Raw genomic sequence first — 15,747 nt, forward strand, 5'->3', positions numbered from 1 at the left:
CCCTCCCCGCCGCGCCGCCCGCCCCCAGGCCCCGCTTTACAAATGGGCGCGCCCGGCTCCCCTACTTCCCCCCCCCCGCTGTCGCAGTGGTCCCTCCTAGTAACCGTGTATCCCTTAGCAGCGCTCTGGTGCGCTCGCCCCGCCCCGGGGCGGGGTGGCGGCCTGTGGGCGGAAGGAGCGGAGCGGGCCGCGGCCTGGGGTGGGGGCTCGGCGGCGGGGCAGGCCAGGCCCGGCCCGGCTCGGCTCGGTTCGCTCTCTGAGGAGCGAGGGCTGGGGGGGCCGCCTCCCTGAGGCGCTCACTCCGCGGACGCTTTCCTTCGCGACCCGCTGTCGGCGGCACCATGTCGGCCCTCCCGAGGAGCTACAACCCCTTCGCCGAGGAGGAGGAGGAGGAGGCGGCGGTGACATGGCCGGCGAGGGGTAGCGGGGAGGCGGGCGGCGCCGAGCGGCAGCGGTACCTGCAGCAGGAGGTGCTGCGTCGCTCCGCCGCCACTGCCGACAGCACCGCCCGCTCCCTCTCGCTCCTCTACGAGTCCGAGCGGATCGGCGTGGCCGCCTCCGAGGTGGGTCGCGGCCCCGCGGGGCAGCGTCGCTCGGGGGACGGGGTGGGGGCGAACCGGGAACGGGGCCGTCTCCCCCCTGGGGCGGTTCGGTTGCGGTGTGCCGCCCCGCGCCTGCCGCCTCCTCCTCCGGCTGAAACCGCGGGGCGGGGGGGGGGGGGGGGGGGGGCTGGTCTCCCTTTTTCCCCCGAAAGTCTCCCAGAACATCTCTTGTTGGAGTTATTCGGTGTTTCAGAGACAACACAGCTGTCCGTGTTACTGCACACTGATTTTCTGGGTGGAGGCGGTCTGTTTTGTGAGGAAAAAATCCCAGTTAGACCCCCGCTAAATGTGTAGCACTGAGACTAGGACTCAGCTGTGCCTTCAGCTGCTTGTTACAATTCTTACTAAGCCTTATTAATGGCATTTATGGCTATCTTTATCTGACTGAAAAGTTTTCAGCAGTTCTGTTGATTAAATGAAGAGCCTGCCCTGTTGTTTGTGATGTGCTCGCTTCATCCCGATTAATCACTTCCTTCATTCTTCTGGCCTTGTTTCAGAAAAGAGTTTATACCCGGAGACATCGCTCATAAAGGTCTTGTCCATTGTGTCACCTGTTAATGGGATGTTTCCTTGCACGTTAGTAATGTGGCTGCCTAAATTAACCCAAGAGCATCCACCAGCTGCAGTAGTTCTTGGTGGCACTTCTGCGAACTTGCAGACTCGTGATTTGTTTGTCCAGAAAAGCACAAATGAGGAATCAAGAATTTAGGCTTAACACAGGGCTCCTTGTAAAACTTGAATTGTATGTGTTTGCTGCTTTATTGGGGGGGGGGGGGGGGAATATTCAACTAGAATTCCTCAAAGTTTAGAGAGAATATGTACACAAGTTCTTTATTTTGCACTAGTGTTAGATGCAGGCAACTTTCTTGCCAGAATTAATCTTTGGATTACTTTGGAACAGTGTTTGTGCTGCTGCAAAATTTCTAAATCCCGCGCTGTTAGTATTAGCTAAAGATTATTCCTGCTAATTATTTCATACTTGAAAAAATTCTATTTATGTTTATTTCCTTTGGTTATTCTGTTTCTAAATTTTGAGGAACATCCCAGTAATATGAAAACAGTATCCCTTACCAATGAAGGTGTCATTCACAACTAGAAATAGTTCTACTTGCTCATTTCCCTGCCATAAACCTTTGCATTTTCACTAAATCACCCATCTGGTGCCATACTTGTTCCATCAAGAAGAGATACAAATGTCAACCTGACAGAAGGACAATACAGAAAATTCCTGGGTGCTCTTTGTAGTAGGTGTCAGGAACCTGGCATTGCTTAGTGATAAGGATTTTATAGCTGGTTAATGCTATGGCTCAACTGAAATGCCCTGGAGGAAGAGGAATGAGTGAAAAAGCTGTATCACTTTAGAAATAATCTACAGGGATGAAGGAACTATGGTTTTGTTCTTTATAGTGTCTATCAAATACGTTTGATATTTCAGTTTATCTTGGCTTTACTAGCTTCTCTTTTTTTCTGTCAATACCTGTTAGGAGCTTGTACGTCAAGGAGAGGCCCTGAAGCGTACAGAACAGATGGTAGATAAAATGGACCAGGACTTGAGGACTAGTCAAAGGCACATAAATAGCATTAAGAGTGTTTGGGGGGGCTTGGTAAACTACTTCAAAGCCAAACCTCCAGAGAGCAAGCCAGAGCAGAATGGAACCCCTGAATATTATGCTAACAGTAGGTAAGTAAAGTAAACATTTTACTTGGGACTTATCTCCCACAGCGTGTCTGAAATGTCACCAGAAAATCAGAACTTAAAAGATCTGTTGATTCTGTCAAGTAAACTCCTGAGACTGTGTCTAGCTCCCTTTTTCCTTTAACTCTGAGAAAAGGATTTTTACTTTTGTTTATATTTGTAGTGGTAAGAGTAACTTCATATTTCTGGGAAATTAATCAAACAATTACACAAAATTACACAAGTAATTCTTCAGAGTGTTCTGAATTATCATGCTTACTTCAGTCTTATCAGGGAATCATGATTTGTAGCATTGACATGCTTCCAGTTAAATATTGTGTGTATTTCTCTAGCTTCTACTAAAAGATGTAAATAAAAATTAATTGCTGTGAAATAACTGTGTCTTACAGTACTTGTCTCTCTTCAGCTGAGAAATTTATGTAAAGCCTGGTAATGCTGCATGGATTGATTTCTTCCTTCCCTTCCCCCTCCATCCTCCACTAGAGGAAAGGAGTAGGTTGCCTCCAAGATGGAGGATACAGTTTTGGTTTTGGTATCAAAGTTTCCGTACACTATTTTCAGCACTAAAGCAACCAGTTCTGCTTTCACTGAAGACAAATGCTAGTAGTTCATTTTAAAGGAACATTTTGGATCAGGTCTAAGAAATTTGCTCTTGCAAAATTTGATACCTGTTCTTCTTTAACAGATTCAGAATGAGGCCTGTGGTCCATAAGAATGTTTTCTTTTTATTCTCTTTATTACTAGATTAAAAGAAGCAATGATGTCTAGTAAAGAACAAGAGTCAAAATACCAGGAAAGTCATCCAAATTTAAGGAAGCTAGATAATTCAGGTTTGTTAACTTTATTTTACATTGAATGTCTATCATCAACATGGGGCAAACTTGCACAGTGGTGAAGGCAGAGACCCTTCAGCTGGCCCAACTGCTGACTTACGTTGCTGCCTAATGTAACCTAGCCTTCATGGCTTTGAATTCTAGGGAATTGTTTCCCCTAAAATTCTTCATACCCATACTGAAGACGTGCAATTTTTTTATTTGGATACGGGTTTTATTTAGCCCTCCCGGGGGGGGATTTATGCTATATCCACTAAAGACTTTAAAAGCATCCAGTGCTTATATTTGCACAGAGGAGACTATAGCCAAGAATCCACACAATGTGCAGGCAGCCTTGTCCTATGTTTGCCAAAATTTTAATTTATATATTCAGAGTTTCTTCTTTTTAACAGTCATTTGTCATAGTTTTCAGATATGTTTTCCCTGTTATTTCAAACATGGACTATAACCTTCATACTGAAGTCATTACTTGATTCACGCAAGGGAGCGTACGGGGTTTGGTCTTGTTCCCCGTTCTCACAATGCGTTAACTTCTGTGATGACTTTTATGTACAAAGTAACTGTTCCTTTTTAAAGTGAAGTTCAATTACTTATTTTAGTAAGAGTGAGAAAGCAGCAGGATATCTTTATAGTTGTAGTTCTGTAAGTAAAGAAATGCTTTTTGGTACCATTAAACTCCATTCCGCTCCATATAATATTAAAAGTCTGTCCAGTAGAGGGCAGAAATAACTCTCTGGTGGCTTGACCTGGGGGAATGCTAACTGCTGGTAGAAGTTACTAACCTACCTGCTTTGTTGGTTGGATGGCTGTTTTTTTTCTTTTTTCTGTCAACTACCTAGTAGAACTACAAAAGGCAGCCCAAAAAAGAATAATTGTAGCTTAACTGTTCATCTTGAGGTGTGCCCTATAGATCATGGTGGTGGACTACTTTTGATACTCCTGCTAACAGGTTATGTGATTACATGGCAGTTGTGGTCAGACTAATTTTTAATAGCCCTTCTAAAACTTTAAAGCCTCTTCTTCCTAGCTTTTTTTATTATATAATATTCTGTATTTTATACTCTTAACAGACAATGATTTCAGCAAAGCAGATTTTGTTTCTTCAGTGCAAAGGGATTCCTACCCAAAGAACCAACACCTGCGAGCTTATCACCAGAAAATTGACAACAACTTAGGTAAGTGAAAAAATTGAAGCTGTTTGATGTAATACAATTTTCAATTTTGGGGTCTTAAGCCAGAGTAAATTACTAAGTAATATATTGCCAACAAACACTTTTTTGTTTAGTTCATGTGTGAAATTTGATGATAATTAAAAAAAAAAAATGTGCTTGTATTCTGCATTTCAAAACTGTCTACATGGCAGAATCCAAAGTTTGATTGAGACATACATTATTTGAATGGTAGAATGCTGTGGGATGTCTGTGGGTCAACTACTTGCAAATATTAGTAATAAATCTGAGTTAGAAATGCATTTCATGTGAAACCAGCCAGAAACAAACTGGCTAGGATGCCTGGACTAGTATAAATCTACTGTGGAAACTGATATGCTATTGGCATCAATACTTCAACTCTTCTGCAACATGCTTGTGCTTTAGAAATAGTTAGATCTTGAACTGTCCCTGAGCAAAGAGACCGGGGGAAAAAAAACCATACCAAAAGCATGAGTCCTCTTAGGTCGTACATTGACAATAAGGAAAACACTCTTACCAAATGTGAATATGCTAGCACCTCTCTGTCATTTGAATGAGGAAATAGTGCTGAAGTATCCCGTAACACTTGCATTCAGGATAGGAAAATGTTTCTTTGAATCATCCTGTAAATTGACTGGAATATCACTGGGACAAGCAGGCTTATCCATCCATTCTGAAAAATCTTAGTAAGCAGGTACTAGTAATATTAATAAGGAAATACTGCTTCAAATTGACATTCAGATTATACCAGTATGGATACTTACTACCTCTTTTTCTAAAGCTTACCACTTGCATTGAAAGATGCATTCAACTTAGCGAACTGACAGTTAAACTCACATATTAAATTGTACATTAGTTTGGACCCAAAGAATTTACAACTGTGCGCAGGTTTTGAAATAAATGTTTTGCAGAAAATAGAATAATCAAAAGGCACTAAATATTTAATTTGTGAATTTGTTGCATTTCTTTTATTACTTCCCAAAACCATTCAGTTGACTTTGTCTTCCTTTGTTCTGTAGCATGTATACAAAGTGCCTCTTTGCTTACATGTGTCACTGTTCAGCTGACCTAGAAAGAAAAGATAGGAAGGAATAGATCAAAGAGAAATAGTCAAGCAGAAGAGTTAGTGGAAGTGCATTTGTTCTACTCCCAAGCAGTGCAAAACTTACTAGCCTCAAAAGCATTTATACTGATCAATCATGCAATAAAATAGTTTCCTTGTAGGCAAATTAGAAAATCTGGAAATGGGATTTTTCCATCTATGTGAAATAACTAAGTGCTTAAATCCACAGTGTATTGATGATATCTCTGCATGAAGTTTAAAGAAAAACAACTGAGGTAGTGTGTATACTGAGCTGAGAAAAGATGTTACCCAAATTTCTGTAAAATAAGTTTTTTAAAAAAAAAAGTGAAAAGTACATTACAGGCTATGTTGTTTTATAAAGATCCAATTTGGTTTTAAGCATTTGTAGTTAACTTGTAATGGGGAAAAAAGGAGGACATGATTATTTCTGGTAGTAATGCGGTAGATGTATTAAAATATCAGTGCTTCCACTATTGGAGAAGAACACTCACACTTCAGCAGTTGTAACTTAACATTTTCTAACCCAGGGTTTTGGAGAAGAGGGAATCCTGAATAGTTTCCATTTAAACATTATACTTTATACTGTTTTGATTCCTTATGGTCCTTTTCTTTGTTGACAGATGAGATGTCTTCTGGGTTGAGTCGTCTGAAAAACCTAGCTCTTGGTCTGCAGACAGAAATAGATGAGCAAGATGATATGCTGGATCGGCTAACAAAAAAAGTAGAGACACTGGACGTCAATATTAAAAGCACTGATAAAAAAGTCCGACAACTTTAAGGGGTTTTTAAAATTTTTTTTTGTCCGGCATCAGTTCTTCTTGGATATCTTAGCTCAACCAATCTCTTAAAAAAATCTTGGGCAGTAGCTGTTTCTCTTTTTTCTGATATGTTATTGATTTTGTTGTCATTAAAATTGCATAATCTTAAGTGCAGCATAATACCTTAAATTTCTTCCTAATGTACACAGGAAAAGTGCAGGTTGAGTAAAATCTCTCAGCACTTGGTAAATGCTTTTGTGCTGGATGCCCTGCTCAATTGTATAACTGTGTGTCATGTGCGTGGAGGAATTTTCAATGTACAAAGCTTCAGTGTCCTTGGCCTGGGAGCTGTGATGAGAGAAGTAACTGCACTTTGCCTCTGTTTTGGGGAGGGGGCAGGGGGAACAGAATGTGCTGCTTTGTTCAGAACAAATGTTGCTAATTCTGTTTACCTACAGCTATTTTAAATTCTGAAAAAAAATGCCGATTTCCAGCTGTAAAAATAATTTGAAGTGACTGTTCTCTGGCACTTCTGGGGCTTAAGGAACGAACTGTTCTGTGGAAGTTGTAAAATATCAAGGGTGTCGTGCAGTAATGATAATATCTTGTGCGTGTTCCCTTTCCTAAGATGACTTTTGCCAAATGGTGGATCCACGAACTGTGGTTCTTATGTTTGGGTCACTAAATGCTATCACCTTTACAGTATTTTCAGTAGAGATCTCTAAGGGTATCTTACGGTCTGCAAGAAATGTTGATTGACAGTGACCCAAAAAATTTGGTTTACAAAATCAGGACTTAAAGCTATGTGCTCTTAAAGATTCTTTTGTAGAAATTGTCACCATCTGCTTTTTTTTTTCCTGCTCTTTCTCAGCTTATTCAGTTAGGTGGTTATTTGAAAAATAGCTTCCATTTTAGAAATGGAGAGTTGGTCTGATGTTGCACAAACAGATCATAGGAGGTTGTTCTTTAACATTCATTTCAAATGTGATTAGGGATTGAGCAGATGCTGTGTTTTCCTAGGCAATGTGACTGTTTTTAAGAAACTCAGCTATGGTTCACATACTTCTGCATTGGCTTAGCAGGTATGAAAATTTCCTGCAAATGAAGAAAAGCTCAAAAATGTTTTTGAGTCTTCCAGATACAAGGTGGGCCTTCCAATTTGTTTTACTCGTTTGTAAGTATCACTGTAGAACAAAATAATTACAATTCTGCTCCAGCTTGAAGACATGACAATGAGAACTTGCTGTCTTGAAAACAAATGTTATTTTGGTTTGGAGAGGCCAAGGGCCCTGTGTCAGTATTGCAACACTTGCTATCACAAATGACAATGAGTGGCTAAGAAGAGATAGTTACTTTTATGAGCTGGTGCCACATTATCTTAGGAATTAAATGAAGACCTTGGTGTTTAGGGCTATCGAGCTTGTATCCTTCATGAACATCACGTTCACACCCTCCCTTTTCCTTTTTTTTTTTTTCCAAGGGATTTGTTACCTTGAGCTCACTTGCTACAAAGTGCGCCCAGTCATTAAGGAGATAAAAGAAATCTTGAGCCTTTCTTGTTTTACTGTCTCCTGAAAGTTCACTTGTAGAAAAATAAATCACTAAAAAAGCTACACTTCTTGGACATAGTATTATTTAAAAAAATATTATTCCTGGGATTACTAGCAAAGTAGAGTTGTGAATTAGATTTAAGGTGAGCCTTTTTCCCCTTATATTACTGATGTCATTGATTTCAGTCCCTAAAAAAAAAAAAAGTGTTTTCCAGGGATGTAAAACTTCAAGAACTTTTTGAGTACCTTTTAATTGCTTTTTAATTTTCACTTTGTGTCATTTATGCTTGTTTGCAACTATTAAAAAACCTTATTAATGTATCATCCAACTCTTTGGGTGTATACCATGAGTAATTCTCTCTTATTCTGTTAAAATATTTGAGTGACACAATTTGATGTCTCAAGATGGTTGATACATTTATTTAGCAAATAATGATACAGTCATTAGTTTTCAAAATGAAAACTTCCTCAGTGAAGGAAGATTGAAATTTTGATTATAAATCAAAATTTTGATTATAAATCAAAATTTAGTTTCTTATTTGACTTTTTCCTTTTAATAAAAAGGGTGAAAAGACTTGTCTTATCCCAGTGCTGGTTGACAGAAACACTTGCGTCTTAGAAAGGATGTATAAATTCTCTCCAGAACATTGCATGGTAATTAACACTCCTTTTAATGTGAAATCTGCCTTCACCTGTATGCAGCCATTTCATAACTAAATTTTTTCCAAAGTAAGACTTCAGTAACTAGGATGTGAACTGAAAATTTCTCCACTAAGTTATGACTAATGAAGGAAAAAAATGTAGCTGGATGATCTAGTTGTGTTACATGTAATAAGAAATGTGGAGGTTGAATCCAAGCAAAAATTTTTGTTTATTTAAGAGTGAAGTGTGCTGCCTTTCTGATGTAAGCTATTCCATTTTTCTGATTTATTTCACAAAATGAACTCAAGTTTTTGGTCAACTCTTTAGTTGTATTAACCTTATGAAATGTTTACTGCATCCTGGATATCTTTGATGCCTTTAAAAACACAGGCAGGGAAGGGGAATAAAAAAAATAAATCCCTCTTTCTGCTTTGAGAACCTCGTGATCCAAGCAGACTAGAAAACCAGGATCTCAGCCATGTGGAAGTTACACAGAGGTCTAACTTCTCATCTCTTCTAACAATCCTATTCACTGTCTCAGTAATGTATGTCTTTGCTTAGGCTTTCCTGCTTTATTTATTATTTTTTGGTTTGGTTTTTTTCAGTGGCCTTGTTTTAAAGGATTATTTCCCACATTGGATTTCTTTTGTGGGGAAGAAAGACTGTGCATGGGTATAAATGAACTTCTGCTACAAACTGAATTCCCTTTCTCAGTTTTCCTATGGATGCTTTATGCTGATAAAGAACTTAAGTCTAACTGACATGAGGAGACAAAACTATTTTGTAATAGTGATGAATTTTTTTGCTTGTTAGAATAAAATAACTTTCCATCCTGCAGAAAGGGGAAATTTAAATGAAAAAAACCCACAATTTTTGCCTTTCCAGGAGATGTCATTTTGCATGTGTTATGAAGGATGTGTTTCAGTAGCTTTTCTTACGATTTCCTGAGATAGTTTTATTTCTTCTTGGATACTGCTGAAAAACTTACCTTGTGTAGGGTATAGGAATTCCAGAAGAAATTTAATATACGCTCAAGTGCTAACTTGGTAAGTTAAATGATTTTGTCTAAATACTCATGTTGGCATAGAAATTGGAGTCCTTCCAGCAAAATAGCTCGGGTTAATTTTACTCTTATTGGCTTGAGTAGAAGTTTAATATTAAGGTCAGAAGAAGATAGCAAAAACAAAAACCATTTTATGTCATCTTTATCAAAGGCGATTTTCTTGCATCTCAAAGTTTGCTAATAAATTTTGAAGAGGTTTTAAACACCGGGAAGTAGCATACCCTTCATAATATAAATATAAGAACACGTACTCTAAAAACAGCAAGGAAAAAAAAAGTGGGAATAAGCAGTATCAGACTACTAGATTCCTAGGTGTATTTGATTTTTAAATTTCCTGAGCATTGAATTAAATATTGTAACAAATGATGCATAGGTGAATTTTACTCTGTACTACAAAGATTTGTTGCTGTACTGAACTCTGTTTGCCTGCTGAAATTGTTGGGACACTATATGGTGTCAGGGTTTTCTTTAACGTGTGAAATTTATCTGGAATACTTTGCTGCCTAGTAGTTTTTGTGAAGTGGTATCATTTGTTAAATGGTGAAATAGAAGATACTTTCCAATCACTCTGCCTTCTGAACAAACAGATTTTTGTAGGCATTTTTACAAGCATAACATTGTATGGAAGATATGTGTTTAATTTTGCCTTTGAAATATATAGGGCTTAATTTTCAAAATCACAGTTAGTTATTATTTGTGTCTATGGCTTTTTAAAATAGTACTGTAATTCTATGCTACCCAGGTATAACACTTTTTATACAAGTCAAATTGAAATACATTTTCTTTTATTTAAATGCTAAACTGGACTGTAGTAGTTCAGCAGTTTAGGAGATTGAATGAAATAAGTGTTGAATGATAAGACGGTCAATAAAGGTGCTTATTGCTAATGGAGAGTTTTTGCATTTATTTCCCAAAATTCTTTGATTACAATTTCATTGGCACTTCTTTTCCATCATAACATCTGTTAAAATGCTGGATCTACTCTGTTAAGTTTGTGCCCGAACAGAAATAAGTTTGCAGCTGGTGGGTTTTGTTTTCTGAGAATAAAAAGAGGGTATTACATTGCTACTTGACTGTTGAGTAGATTCTTTTAGATCTTGAAAGAGGAACGCAAACAGGCATTTATTTTTGCAAAACTTCAACTTCTGATGATAAAATAACTCAAGATGTTGCTTGAAAAGTAATCTTGCCATAATGCTTGGTATTATCAGGAATATCATAAACTGGATGTATGCATGAACAAGGCAGGTGGAACAGGAGTAAGGCAAAAAAAATATGTACCATCTTGAAAACTTAAAACCAACAGGATGCAATACTCCTGTGTGGTCCCAAATTTGGTGATGGCAGAAAACTTCAGAATGTCCTGACCTTTGGTTAGGTTCTTACCTGTATAGGAAGGGAGGAACCTGGCTTCTGAAATTTTTTTTGTAGTAGTTTAATTTCATAAGCAGAGATTCAAAAGTGCTATTACAAAAGCTCTCAAAAGGGAAAGTCAATATGCTAGAGAGAGATTGACAGGGTTTTTTTAAATCTGGAACCTTAGTTTTCTGCACTTGTGCTAACAAAAGGGAATTGAGAGTTCTGCCATCTCTTGCACTTCATTGTTGCGTATAGAAAAATCAAAATAATGCGAAGAGCACAGTGGAAGATGGTAGAGAATGGAGCAGTGCAGTGGATTCTGGATCTCTGCAAGGAATATTATTAGCTTGCTCTGCTTGCATGGAGAATCTGTTTCTGAGTCTTAGGAGAGTATTTCACACAAATCTGTTTGTTTATGGCTGGTCAGGCATTTCAACCCTTTTATGTTTTCTCAAGGACCTCCTTGCTTACAATGTAGTCCCTGCCTTTCTGGGAAATGAGAGAGGAAAGGGGAGGGAGGTAAAAGATGCTCATGCAAGTATGTAAAACCAGGCAGAGCAGGTGCTGTTGGAGTGGAGGACCCCCATGCTTCTGCCTGCCTCTTCCCCTTTTTCCTGCTTCTGAAAAGAGGTTTGGTTTTAGGAGGGAGTTCTGCAATTTTCATTTTGTTTTGGTAGGTGGTTGGTTGGTTTGTTTGCTTCCAAATAAATTTATTACATATTCCCAAAATGGGAAAATATGAAGAACAACTGCATTGGGGCCAGAACTGAAGGCTTGGTAAGGCTCACTTGAAAGAAAGCAGGGAGGTGCCCCCAGAATAAACAGACTGCCAAATCGGGAAGATCGCTGAATGCTAAGCAGGGTTTTCTAAATACAGTGACTTTGGAGCCCTGCCTCGGCTATAAAAAGTCTAGATGGATTGTGACTTTGCTGTTGGTGAGGCAGAACCTTCTAGAAAATGGGCTTCCAGCTATAGCTGTAGATGTTTTTGGGAAAACAATGGACCTCCTTGGCATCTTCATTCTAGATGATCCTTCTTTTTCCTCCATGTTAATTGTAATCTGTTCTGTTAAAGGATAGCAGTTGTTTGCCAATGGTGAGCTCTGCCTGCAGTTCAGCACTCTAAAAAGCTGCTAGAATTTCTATTGCTTGGAAGAAAACTTTGCCCAGCTCCAGTGTATCTCACAGCCTTCCAGGGTCAGCAAGAGTATGAAGTGTGCCACCAAGGCCATGTTGTATGTGTTAACCTTTCAGCGTAGAAAGAAGACAATACAGTTTGGAATGTGTATGTCAGGGGCTGACAGTGCTAGAGAGTGGGACACCCTGCCCCCAGAAGTTTGTAATTTAAGAACAGGCATGTTAGAGCTATTGGGAGAAATTACACAGTTTAATTATTTCCTTTGGTTTTACTCAACAAACTTTCTTACTGACATTAACTATTTTGTAAAATAGGTAAAGGCTAGGCTCTTTATTCCTGACTTTTAGTCTCTCCCTACGTTCAATCAACTTATTAATCAAACAGTTTGCTTTGTTTCACTGAACATTTCGTATGTCTTTCCTAATTTCTTCCTTGCTCTTTCATCTTTTAAATTTACCCACTCTCCATCCTATGGGAAAGAAATAGCTAACGGAAGAGCTTTTCTTCAATATGCTCTCATCAGTGTATTAATTTTGCCGGTCCTGAGTTCAGATTATGTAGGTACTAAAATCTGACTTGCTTGCCCTAAGATTTGAGCCCCAGATTTCTCTTAGAATTTCTGTGCAACCCCAATGTTTGTTTGCATCTGTTGTTTGTTGGCTAGATGGTGTTAACTGGCTAGCATGTTTGGGTGCCTTTGAAGAAAAATTCCTGCCGGAATTCCTTTGCGTGAAGCAACTGAAAAGGGTGGTGATGCAGTCTGCTCTTGACTTCCAGTAAGATCCACAGGAATGTCAGTACTAAGTTACTGCATACCAACACTCATAACATCAGGTCTTGATAGCCTTAACTTTATTGCCCTATTTGTGTCTGGATTGGCCAATCTGTTTACATCTCTGCCCACTGGTCCTCTTGGATGATGATGACAGGATGTTTCTTCCCTCTTTGAGTGAAGTCTAGGCAGAGAGGCAGTATGATATAAATAGTAAGGTTACAAAATTGTCATGTAAGAAAGCAAAGGTTAAAACCTGATTGCATCCACCTGCCCATGGAGAAGGCTTTGCGAGGGAGGGACAGCATCAGCCTGTATTTTTCCTCCTGGAATAATGCATGCAGGATGACCAGGACTGAATGTTTGAGGACTTGTTACTTGTAATTTTACTTTTGTGGAAAGCCAAGAACTCTTAAAAAGCAGGAATTGGATGGAGACTGAGACAATTCCAGATTGAAAGTTCCACAGCCTTCTACCCAGAAAATAATTTAGGCTGCTAACACCACTGCAGAGGAGACCTGCAAGTCATTTTATCTGCTTCATCGTACATTGTTGTGTTATAGGCTGTTGACATTTCTGATATTTATTTTTATTCCCAAAGCTGCATGTAGCAATATAGTATAGATAGGAGCTAGCAGCATTTGTGGGTGCTAATCCTCGGTCTCTGCCTTTGGGATTCTCCCTACCTCACCATGTGTGCTCAGAATGGCAACACAAGCACAGTCAGTGACAATGCAGCAGCCTGCTTTGCTATGGCCAGCCTGCCGGCTGCCACCTCCCACCTCTCCTCCACATGCTCCTTGTTCAGTTGTGACTGAGCCAGATGGAAAATATTAATCAGAACATACTGTATCGTGATATGGAGAGAAGGATGTTCTTTCCTAAATGACATAGTTGCAGTAATTCAGTGATGGGTTAATTTTTGTCGGTACATGTTTAGCAAGATCTAATGAAATAAAACTGAACTGCAACATTAAGCAAAGTGCAGGTGGGAAAACTAGCTTGTCAGGAAAACTGTTACCAATGCACCAACCTTATTAAGCCACAGAACAACTCTAGCATGCCATAAACTGGGATTTGTTGCACAGCAAAAGTAGCCTTGTTCTCAAAAGACATAAAAATGGCCTTCTAGATACAGAAGTGCTTTAGTGGGTCTGCTTTCTTCCTCTCCTAATTAGGTGGCAGAGTCTTCCCAGTTGAGCAAAAATATCACGGGGAACCTTTGTGCTGAATTATAGTAGAAAACATTAAACAGATTCCTTTGCTTTTTATGCCCATGCTTCCTCTTAATGCTCACTTGTATCAGTCGGGAATATCCTCCCATACCAGCACTGTTTTCAGAAGTCCATATAAGTTGTAGTCTAGCTCCTCTATCTGATCTTTCACCACTACTGACTTTGAAACATTTTTATTTTCCCTAGCCATATCCCTCAGTAATTTCATGTGCCATCCAGCAAATGCATTCATTATTGAAATTTGTGTGATTTAATAATTTCCTGGCACAAGAATTCCAAAACGTGGGAGGAAAAATGGAGAAGGATTTTTCCATCTCCAGGTGTTTATTTTATTTCCCGAATCCTTGCTCTTGACTCTTTTGAATGGCTTTTTGTTGAGCTGCATTTCAGCTGCTTGTCCAGCACAATGTCTGAGACAGTATGGTCAGACTGTCATCCTTGCAGCTGAAGGTGGTGGGAAGGAAGCTCATTCTTAGGAATCTGATGTACCTGACTGCTCTAGCATTTCTAGCTTCAAATTTCTAGAGCTGTTTTCCTTTCTGCAATCTCTATAAGCTAAATAAACACTTTTTTCAATTGCCTGCTTTACTAATCAGTGTTTGAAATGCAATATTGAGGCCTTATTCCCCACTCAAGCTAACATGCACTATGCTGGGTTTACAGTGGCAGCCTGCCAGAAGCCTGAGGGCTTCACCTGTGCCCAAGTGAGGCAAGATGAAAAGCACAACCAAAGCAGCTCTTCACTGTGGGATACAGCAGCACATTGCCGGTTTCCATGTATCAATGGACACCAGCAGCTACTGGCAATGACAGAGCAGTGGGGTTTGGGTGTATTAGAAGGCAAGAAGCTAAAGCCTTAATTCAAGAATGTACTTACTTAAGAAATAGGTGTGTATTTATGTTGAGCATTGCATTAAAACCATTAAGCTTCCTTATATCTTTGCAGTTAGGCACATGTAGATGTATTGCTGAGTCTGGCTGCGTTAATGATCAGTGTGAATCTCCAGGGAATGTCTCTGCTTCCCCAGGTGCCTCAAGTGTCAGGGTTATGAAGCCAATTCCTGTAAGAACAATTTTCATTTGGTATTTGAGAGAATCATTAATTCCGACTTACATTTCCTTGGAGTAGTGATAAATAATGGAATTAGATAACATTTGAAGAGACATTTGTTAAGCCTCTACAACCTTGTTACATACCTGCCCAAAAGTACTTAAACAGTTTTAAGAAAAGGAAGAGAACTTCTGATGACAGTCGCAGGTGCTCTGTTGTTTAATTGTTCACTCATCTGTAGGCCATGTAGTATAACATAATGTAGTTTTATTTTGACTCTCATCAACTGCTTTGCTGTTTTAGTACCTCTGTCTGTAGTATGGAGTGACTGGAAGATTGCCAAGTAAAGGAAAGTCTATGTGTGAACAGCCGGGAGGGATAATATGTAAATCTGGTGGAAAGAGGCAATTAAAGGCAGTGTTGAGATATAATGGAAAATAGACAATATTGAGCCTCATCGGAAATATCAACATAAACAGCAGCTACTGTACAATGTCTCTGAAGTGAACTTTGCTGCTTTAAATAACTGCATTCTACAGAAAACAGATGGATTCTGAAATCTGTGAGCAGACTTCCAGAAAACAGTTTGGTCTTCAGTAACATGTCCATGTTGATGTTCAGCATATACTCCTGGCACAAGGGGACAAAAGGCTGCTTCTCCCTGCTGTTGTATTTACATAATACAGAGAGGAGCTGGAAAGTTGGATTACATGCAAGCCAAATATAGCTGAAAATAATACTGCATGTCGTATGTAACTATGAATGGAGATGAAT

The 15,747-nt window shown here is 39.3% G+C and overlaps 1 protein-coding gene and 1 long non-coding RNA gene across 2 annotated transcripts; one reads left to right on the forward strand and one right to left on the reverse strand.

Annotated features, from left to right (window-relative positions):
* Positions 1-170: 170 nt before the first annotated feature.
* SNAP29 (synaptosome associated protein 29) lies at positions 171-10,305 on the forward strand. Its single transcript, XM_030025781.2, has 5 exons — positions 171-563; positions 2,087-2,283; positions 3,043-3,128; positions 4,202-4,306; positions 6,026-10,305. The coding sequence occupies exons 1-5, from the start codon at positions 342-344 to the stop codon at positions 6,181-6,183; spliced, it is 768 nt and encodes a 255-aa protein (XP_029881641.1). The 5' UTR covers positions 171-341; the 3' UTR covers positions 6,184-10,305.
* LOC115346107 lies at positions 5,262-15,420 on the reverse strand. The gene is made up of 2 exons (XR_003925020.2): positions 14,800-15,420; positions 5,262-5,389 (listed from the first exon to the last, which is right to left on the reverse strand). It is a non-coding gene; the product is annotated as an uncharacterized LOC115346107 (long non-coding RNA).
* Between the last annotated feature and the right edge of the window lie 327 nt (positions 15,421-15,747).

This window comes from Aquila chrysaetos, chromosome 9 (assembly GCF_900496995.4).
Source record: "Aquila chrysaetos chrysaetos chromosome 9, bAquChr1.4, whole genome shotgun sequence".
NCBI lineage: Eukaryota > Metazoa > Chordata > Aves > Accipitriformes > Accipitridae > Aquila > Aquila chrysaetos.